This window comes from Sinocyclocheilus anshuiensis, unplaced genomic scaffold, assembly GCF_001515605.1.
Source record: "Sinocyclocheilus anshuiensis isolate Anshui unplaced genomic scaffold, SAMN03320099.WGS_v1.1 scaffold430, whole genome shotgun sequence".
In the NCBI taxonomy this organism is placed as follows: Eukaryota; Metazoa; Chordata; class Actinopteri; order Cypriniformes; family Cyprinidae; genus Sinocyclocheilus; species Sinocyclocheilus anshuiensis.
Window position 1 is genome coordinate 735,284 of NW_015547641.1, and position 10,235 is coordinate 745,518.

Here is a 10,235-nt window from a genome sequence, read left to right on the forward strand (position 1 = left end):
TATGCACTGCAAACGGAGTAATGTGAACCTGGCATTATGTGTGTGCACTGCGAGTGTGCATGAGCGCACGATCGCTGAATGGTTAAATACTGGTAAGAATTCAAAAGTAATGCAATTTATAAACTTTAGTGACGATGTGACACTGCCTCGATTGTGCAAGTGACAATTCCTGTGTCAACTGTGCAGCATGCAGCTCCCTTATGGACAGACGCGATGTGTGGTGATTTGAAGCCATTTGCGTATTTTGAGAGAGAAAGAGAGAGAGCGCGCACGATGATTCACTCACGCTGTTTGGAAATTACGTCTCACACAAGGTTTTCAAATTACTTTATAAGTTATTTAATGAAGAAATATGAAGGTGCGTACCTCACCTTCAGCATTATAATTATTTCACCCGCGCCAAACAGACTGAGAGGGTGCCGCTGCATGTCGTGCCAAACCTCTCACGACAGCCTCATCAGCTTGAGATAGTTTTTTTGAGATCTGCTTTTTAAAGACCGCCGATCAAACATCCCAACGTAATTATCGGCCGATCAATCGGAGCACCCCTATGCAAGATTAATCTTTAATGAGCCGAAAAAAAACGCATGTCACACCTCTGTTCATCAATTTGTACTGGCTACCAGTAGCTGCTCGCATAAAATTCAAGGCATCAATGTTTGCCTACAAAACCACCACTGCCTCTGCACCCTTTACCTAAATTCATTACTTCAGAGTTATGTGCCCTCTAGATATTTCGTTCTGCAAGTGAACGACGCATTTTTGTGCCATCTCAAAGAGGCACAAAATCACTTTTACGGACTTTTAAATTAAATGTTCCCTCCTGGTGGAATGGCCAGCCCAACTTAATCCGAGCAGCTGAGTCCTTAGCCATTAGGGCTGTGTATCACCAGCAAAGTCGCGATACGATGCGTATCACGATACAGAGGCCACGATACGATACGTATCACGATACATGACTGCACTGAATTTCACCTAAGCAGAATTTAGTAAAACAGCTGTTTATTAAACACTCATTTGTGCAATGATAACTAATATGATTTTTAAACATATTAGAATGAGTACATTACAATATAAATTTATTAGAACAAGTACATCATTATTTGTGGTCTTAAAAACAATATGCAAACAATCAGAACTTCTGAACACAAATTAAGATATTTTTGATGAAATCTGAGATCTCTCTAACCCTCCATAAACAGCAATGCAGCTGTAATGTTCCCAGGTCCAGAAACGTAGTAAGGACATCGTTAAAACAGTCCATGTGACATCAGTGGCTCAACTTCAATTTTGCAAAGCTACGAGAATACTTTTTGTGTGCAACGAAAACAAAACTAACGACTTTATTCAACATTGTCTTCCGTCATTTTGGAGAGCACCACGACGCATGTGTGCGCTTTCTCCTGAGCGTAATCAATGTAACCAATTTGTGTTCCGGAAATGAACAGAGGTCTTACAGGTTTGGAACGACATGAGGGTGAGTAATTAATGACAATTTTCATTTTGGGGAGAACTAACCCTTTAAAAGAGAGAAACGTTTTGAATGATGAAACAAACATTCGACTGTGACAACGTACAGCTTATCTGTGTTCTTCAAGCCATCTCGAGTATTTTCATAATTATGTATATTTACAAGAATTACATATATAACGACAGGTGGTTGTGTCTAAAATGAAAATAAACAGTTGAGAACAAAATGGATGCATGCCTGCATATTAGATGTATGCAGGTCTTAAAAGGACAGTGCTAAACCTGCTGCCGACTGTCATTAAAGGGATAGTTCACACTAAAATAAAATTTCTGTCATTATTTACTCAACTCACATGTTGTCCCAAATCTGTATTAATATCTTTTTTGTGCTGAACATAAACGAAGATATTTTGAAAAATTTGGGTAACCAAACAGTAGCTGGTAGGTGGAACGGTTCATGTAAAACAAACAGAGTTCGGCTAATGTACATTTCTGTTGATGGATGCGCATTCTGGCTTCCCAATACATTACAACAACAGCGATGAAAAGAAACATGGACAAACCATTCACTCTTGTTCAATCCGAGTACTGTAATGTTTGCCAGTTTAAACATTTAAGAGCCAGAGGACTCGAGCTCGCGCGCAGTGAGAAGATTTTAGCATGAGCTCATCCGAAGCGCTCAAATATTAAGCTCTCTCTGAAGTATTGTGTTTGAATGGACAAATTCACACAAAAATTATGTCAAAATGCCTGTCTTGGTAAATATCCTATTGCAGACACAACCGGCTGAACGTACTGTATCAGTGCATTCTCTTAAAATGACAGCACTTTCTTAATATTAATCATAAAGCAACAACAAGGAAATCACTCGCTGCTCTTTATTGAATAGCTTTTGTAACTTTAATAAAGATTCATCTTTAATTTATACGGTAAAATATGCAATACTATTTTACATTTAATTACTTTATACAATTTCTGTAACTAAAAACCATTAGACCTGCCTAAAAAAAAACTGAAAATCACTGTTTATTTTACTTGTCTCTTTACTCTATTGTATTTATTTGTGCTGTTGCTTGTAGTTAGGTAGACTATTCTTATTTTCTTTCTTTTTATTTGACAGTATAGGTTTTCCCTAAACATAACACATACCGAACTGTACCAAAACCGTGACTCTAAAACCGTGATACAAACCGAACCATGAGTAAGTTGAACTGTTCCACCCCTAGTAGCTGGTCTACATTTGATATTAGGAAAAAATACTATGGAAGTCTGTTCAACTGTTTGGTTACACACATTCTTCAAAATAACATTTATCATAACATCATCATATTGTTTTCTGTGAATGAGTGAGCAAGATGATATCCACATAATTTTGTAGCAAAAACTCTAGTCTATCACACCCAGTTCTCAAAAGTCTTGTGAACAAAATGTTCTGCATGTGTTTTATGGCCTTATTTCAGTGACTTAAACATTTTAGTTTTTCACTAACCACACATAAATTTGGTTGTTTTCTCACAAACATGTATAGGCTACATTCATGCTGCTCACGTATGATTGTAACACAGTTTGTGCTGATTACAATGTAATCAGACTTTAGCCATTTATATGTTTTTAAGATACTGAAAAAAACACAAATGTCAGGGAATGTGAAAACATCTCCAGTGCCCCAAAACACCTCAGACTTCAGAGGGTTAAAGCTTCGTCTGCCTAATGTAACACAAACAGTCATTAAGGACGAATGAACAATAAACACCAACCTCCTTGTCCCTCCTGTTTTATTTCCCAGGGTTCTGGTTCCTCGTGTTTTATTCTCCGGGGTTCTGGTTCCTCCTGTTTTATTCTGCAGGGTTCTGGTTCCTCTTGTTTTATTCTGCAGGGTTCTGGTTCCTCCTGTTTTATTCTCCAGGGTTCTGGTTCCTCGTGTTTTTTTCTCCAGGGTTTTGGTTCACTCGTGTTCTCCTCACTCTCTTTAACAAACACCATCTTCACAGCAGATACTCCTCCAGATAGGCCTGCTTGCTTTAAATCTGTCACGACTGTGAGGATGAGAATATTACAGGCATTTACGTTACTGGCCTGACTCAAAAACTGTATTTTTCTATTATAGACACAATATTTATAACAGTTTCTATTAAACCAGTATCACAACAAAACAACAGAGAACGCGATGAAACTATTCTTCCTCCTCTGAGGTTTAATGGTGTTTGGCAAACAAACGTTTGTGTTTTAGCGCCACCGGCAGGACTGGAGTGTGAAGCGTCGAGAGGAGCGAAATGTGGGGAAATTTATGTAGGGCGTCTGTAAGCTCCCTGTTGAAAAAAACAGCATAGGCTGGTTAGGTATGTTTTGAAGCTGGGATGCTGGTTTGAGCTGGTCCTTTGCTGGTTTATGATGGTCCTTTGCTGGTTTATGCTGGTCCTTAGCTGGTCATGTGCTGGTTTTAATCTGGTCGGACCAGTTTAGGACCAGCACATGACCAGCTAAGGACCAGCTTAAACCAGCTCAAACCAGCATCCCAGCTTCAAAACATACCTAACCATCATATGCTGTTTTTTTCAACAGGGAGGTGCGCTGTTTTTTTGTTTTTTTTTACAAAAAGCCGATCTGCACAAATAAATGAAAAGGAATTAAAATTATAGACTTGCATGTTATTAGATCAGATATTAATGAGTATTAGAGGAGAAAAGTGAGCGAATTATTAGTGAAATATTTAATTTAAAATCACACAACTTTGCAGCATGTAAATATGGAAAATAAGATCAACGAGACATAACGACTGTGTTCACAAGTTTTGATATAGGATATTTTTGTGAGTATTTGTCCTTTCAAATTTAAAAAGACACCCACATAGCAATTGTTTTCTGTCCCAGCTCCGGTCCACACAACCACTTTTTTCTCAGCCCACATACCACAGTGACGGCCCTGGAGTAGCCATACTCTGAATTAAAGACAGGGGCCACACATGGGCCATAACTGGGCCAAGTCTCAGCCAGTTAATAACTAATAACTGGCCCTGAAGTGGCCCAGAACAGGTTTTATTACTGGTATGGTCTTACTGGTCTTTAACCAGAAACCCCAAAACTGAGCCATACCCAGCATAATCTTGTCCAAATCATGTGCATAAATAAGTCACGATCAAATTTAATTCTTCAAACTGTATGAACCTTCAAACTGTACATTTTTAAACTGCCCAAGAACAACTGGGAAGGATGGTGGCTTAGCTTGTGTTCTTAAAAGCTGCTTCACTTGTCGGACTTTAAAATCTGAGACTTTCTCCAGCTTTGAGGTACTGTTATTTCATCTGAAAAGGGATAAAATCTTAGCGATTGCTATTGTATACCATCCTCCAAAGCCAAACAAAGACTTTATACATGATTTCTTAGACATAATTGCTTCTCAGATTGATAGATTTTTGATTGTTGGTGATTTTAATATTCATGTCTGCAGTGATACAAATCCGCTTGCTAAAGAGTTAAAACATCTTATTGACTCTTTTAGTCCAAATGGTTATGGAGCCCACGCACTCACTCGGCCATACTCTTGTTCTTGTCCTGTTACACAGTATCACTATTCATGATCTGGAAATTGGTGATTTAATTTTTTCGGATCATAACCCTGTGATGTTTACCTGTTCTATTTTAGATCAGGTTGTTAAAGCCAAGAAATATATTATTTGGTCACTTATGTTTAGCTCTACCTTTAGTGAAGATTTTGTTTCCCATTTTGATGAGGCTTGTATGCTGGTTTCTCTTGACTGTCCCTCAAATAATTTAGATGCTGAACAGCAACTTACTCGATTTAATTCTACTTGTACTGAAATTTTAGACTCTATTGCTCCATTTCGGAGTTAGCAACTTCAACCTAAGGCAGAGCCATGGTTAAATACTGATACACGGGCTCTGAGACGAGTATGTCGGCACACAGAATGTATATAGAAAAAAGATAAGTTGCATGTGTCATTAGAAATACTATGTACTTCATTAACTAACTATCAAAGAGCTGTGAAGGAGGCTAAGGGTGTATTCACACCTGCCTTGTTTGGTTCGATTGAATCGACGTTCGTTTCCCCCTTTGGTGCAGATCTTTTGTGCAGGTGTGAATACACCAATCGCACTCGGGTGCGGACCAAACAACCGTACTGAGACCCAGCTGAAGAGGTGGTCTCGGTCCGCTTCCAAACGAACTCTGGTACGGTTGAATGGATGAACCAATGAATGGATGACCTTAAGCACACGTGTTGTTTTGTTTACAATTTCTGGTTCACTTGCAAAAAGGGCAGTGTGAAAGCGAACCGCACCAAACAAAAAAAATCAACATTGTTTTTGGTCCGGACCAAAGCAAGTGAACTAGTGGACTTTCCTGGTGTGAATACACCCTAAATCAAAGTATTTCTCTGACATCATAGCTAGAAATGATCAAAGACCCAAGATTTTGTTCTCCACAGTTAACTCGGTTAGAAATCCTTCTATTGATCTGGATTTTGATGACCCAGATACTGCTTGTGAATGTGTTTTAAGGTGCTTTACAAACAAGATACATGACATTAGACAGCTTATTGTCCCCATAAACTATGATCCCTCCTCTCTTCCGGTTTGCACCTCATCTTTTAATAATGCTTTTGAGACCATCTCGACAGATTCTCTTCATGAACTGGTTATGAAGTTAAAACTAACCACATCGGTAACTGACATTATTCCAGCACACCTATTTATTCAGGTTTTTGATGTCATTGAACCCTGTATCTTAGCAATAATAAATTTGAATCTTTCCATTGAATTTGTTCCAGAATATTTAATGCATGCTAAATATACTGTTAAACCTCTGTTGATAGATCTAACCTTGATGCGACAGTTCTTTAAAATTTTAGGCAAATTTCTAATCTACCCTTTATCTCTAAAATCCTTGAGAAGGTACACTGTAAAAAATGCAACTGCATATTTTCCAGCTTACAAAACCTTTTGAGTCTCAAATACTAAAAAAATAAATAAAAATCCTTGTTAGACCAACAGAATTGAACATAAAAACTTTTGTCAGACCCCAAATGTTGTCCCAACTAGTCAAACAGAGTTGTCTGAACAAAGAATTTTATATTGCTGAAATGTTAAGGCTTTGTGAGTTCCCAGCATGCATTGCAATATGAATAAATTATGCAGATACTGTTATAGGGTTATTGCTTTGCTGTTTGCTGGCTTCATTCAAACTTTTCCGTTGTTGTTTTGTCATTATTGTTAGTTGTTTGTTGTGCAGTGATTTAAAGAGCTTATCTTTTTTTTTACATTTGTTGATTGCCACCGTTCTTGAGGTTTGTGTGTCAAGTATTGAGGTCTAGATTATGATCAACCTCTTAAACCTATATTCTGGATATCTTAATCTTGTAGGACGCTTTATAAACAAAGACAATGTTGTCCATTGTGGTTTATCACATTCCATTATGTTCTTGATTCCGTCTTTATAATTTTAATGACAAAAAGTCATTTTTTGTCATGCGTAAATAGACGTAAAAATGGTAATGTGGTGACTATTTACACATTCTTTTTTTTCATCCAGGAAACAGAAAATAATAAGTTTACTCAACAACAGTACTTGTTGTTTCAGTTGCTGTGACAAGAATAACTTTATTAGCAAAATAAGACAATCATCATTGCATGAACAAAGAAATTTAGGTTGGCTGAACGCAGTATTGTTACTTAGAATAACTATAAAATAATTGTTGAGACAACTCAAAAGTCTTACTGCATTAAGTTGCCTTACTTTTTAAAGTATTCTCAACAGTTTATTTTTTACAGTGTAGTTTCTGTCCAATTATTACATTTTTAGAGTCAAATTGAGTCTTTATTATATTTTATAATCTGTTGATTCTGGGAACGCTGTAATACTTCTGCTGTTGGATTTGAGTGTGGCCTTTGATACGGTCGATCATAACATTCTTATTTCTCGTCTTGAACACTGTGCAGGTATTAAAGGTCATGCAATGAACTGGTTCAAATCCTATTTGAACAATATAACTTTTTCTGTTTATATAAATGGATGTTTATCTTCCAAAGCATGTCTTACCTGCGGGGTTCCCCAAGGATTTATTATTGCCCCCATTTTGTTTTCTTTATATATGCTCCCTTGGGCTCATTTTTTAGAAAACACAGGTTTTTTTTTTTTTTCATTTTTATCAAGCAAAATGACAATGCTGTCTATGTGCTTTAACTGCCTGTTTGTCAGACTTAATGTCAGTGTTTTGTGTTTCCCTCCCCCACGTGCTTTCCATGACCCAGTTTTCCCTCATGTTCAATTATGTTTATGGATTCCAGGTGTTCCCTCATTAGTTTCCATGGTTTTTGATTTATTACTCCACCGGTTTCAGTTTTCCCAGATTACCTTCTATGTGTATTTAAGATAAAAGGTAAAAATAAAATTAGTGTCATTTTTGGCCTTCGAGTCATTTTGACCCGCGAGGGACACTTTTGTTATAGGTTCGGGAGGGACGGATTTAAAGCTTTACGTTTAAGTAGTTTGTACGGTGAGATTCAAATCAACTCAAAGATGGAATTCCTCCCCAAAGAACAATGTCAAAAAGACCTTCATTCAATGACCTTCATTCATCTTCTGAACACAAATTAAAATAGTTTAGATGAAATCTGAGAGCTTTCTGACCCTCTATAGGCAACTTACACATTCAAGGCCCAGAACAGTAGGAAAGACATTGTTAAAGTAATCCATGTGTCTCCAGTTGATTTCCCTCAGTTTTATGAAGGGACATGAGTGCTTTGTTTGTGCAAAAAAAATAAAATAAATAATAATAATAATAACAAATAAAAATAAATAAATAAACGAAATTACCACTTATTTATAAAAATATTGATCTGCAGTGTGTGTTCACGAGAGCATCACAGCGCATGAGTGATGTGTTCATGTGACAGAAGACAAAATGGATTAAACTAAGGTTAAACCACTGGAGTCACATGGATTACTTTAATAATGTCTTACCTACTGTTCTGGGCCTTGAACACGTAAGTTGTGTTGCTGCCTATAGAGGGTCAGATAGCTCTCAGATTTCATCCAAATATTTTGTGAGTAAATAATGACAGAATTTAAATTTTGGGGTGAACTATCCCTATAATGTTTGTAGAGTACAATTAGACTAGAAGGGTAAAACTAACATTTAATTTTCGTTAGTTGATTTGGTTACAGGTCATTAGATCTAGCGTTCTGCACATTGATTTAGAACGGTGATTGGACTGATTTTAACTATGCATTCCTTATTTTAATGCACGCCTTCCAGTCAATCAGAGAAAATCAAAGGGTCCACAACCAAACTGTTGAGAACTGAGGTGTCACGCTTATGAACTTGTTTTGTTGTGTTTTCTGTCCCCATGTGCTCCCCATGACCCAGTTTCTCCCTCTCGTTGATTAGTCATTTGGTGCAGGTGTGTCTTGTCAATTACCCTCGTTTAGTCATATATTTAAGTCCCGGTCCGTGCTGTCTGTCTTTGTCTGGTCTACAACGTCATGTTCGTGTGTCAACATCCTTTCCCTGTGTGAGTTACCCTGCATATTGGATTCTATTAAAGACTGTTCATTGATCCACGTCTCCGTCGTTCCTTCCGACACAGGTCCTGACAGAAGACCAGACCTGAAAAGAAGTTTAATTGCGTGTTTCCCTCCGTTTGATTTGTTTTGTTGTACAGTGTTTTTGTTTCCCGTGTTTTCCCCATGGATCCCCTCACCACTTTGTTCGTCTCCCTAGCCTGTAAGGTCCTGCCCCTTGTGGAGTATGCGGTTGAGTTCAGCCAGCTCGCCGTTCTAACGGCGTTCGACGATGCTGCGCTGAACTCACTGTTCAGGATTGGGGCAAACTACCACTGCCCCGTCGACCTCCCAGACACCACTGGACTGAGCTGGAGGGAAGCGATCATCCGGTGTCTGGAGAGCGTCTATCCCCGATCCAGAGCCCAGCCCACCATAACCCCGCTGTGCGGAGTTCAAGCCCGAGCCCACCGATGGCGGAGAGTCCGAGCCTGCCACGACCAGCGAGCCATCGCCGACTGGAGCGACAGTGCTGAGGATTGCCGCAGAGCCGGAGCTGCAAGTAATGTCAGACCAGGTGCGAGAGCCAGCTACAACGCCCGCTATGAGGGAAGGAGCCATGGACAGCTAGAGCGCAGAGAGGAGCTTCGCCCCCTGCACCATGGCTGAGGGTGAGCTTATTGTGGATTGTGGTATGCTGAGGGGGGTCCCGAATTGGATTTATGGGCCGACCTGCCCCCTGTCCTTCCTCCTTTGTCAGAGCCCTCTGTCAGTTCCATTCCCACGTCCGGCCCGCCGGCCGATTCACTCCCAAGCCCTATGATGACAGCAGCAATGTCCTTAACCTCAGCCCAAAAGAGGAGAATGAGGAGGAAAAGACTGTTGGCTCTAGCCTCTGACCAGAGTCAAGAGATGGCTCTAGCCACTGACCAGAGACAAGTGATGGATCCAGCCCCTGACAGAAACCCAGAGAGGGCTTTGGTTCCTGAGTCTAGCCCAGAGAGGGCTGCGGTTCCCGTGTCTGGTCCAGGGAGGGCCTCAGATCCCGAGTATAGCCCAAGGAGGGCTCCTGTTTCCATGTCCAGCCCAGGGAGGGCTCCTGTTTCCACGTCCAGCCCAGAGAGGGCTGCGGTTCCCACGTATGGCCCAGGGAGGGCCTCAGTTCGCGAGTCTAGTCCAAGGAGGGCTCCTGTTTCCATGTCCAGCCCAGGGAGGGCTCCTATTTCCACATCCAACCCAGAGAGTGC

At 39.7% G+C, this 10,235-nt stretch overlaps 1 protein-coding gene across 1 annotated transcript in view; it reads right to left on the reverse strand.

Annotated features, from left to right (window-relative positions):
• LOC107701864 (zinc finger protein 501-like) overlaps positions 1-3,650 on the reverse strand; it is a 13,191-nt gene extending 9,541 nt beyond the window's left edge. Inside the window, exon 1 of the mRNA XM_016504003.1 lies at positions 3,228-3,650. Within this exon, the coding sequence (XP_016359489.1) occupies positions 3,228-3,453 (226 nt within the window). The 5' untranslated portion in view covers positions 3,454-3,650. The remainder of the gene's footprint in view (positions 1-3,227) is intronic.
• Between the last annotated feature and the right edge of the window lie 6,585 nt (positions 3,651-10,235).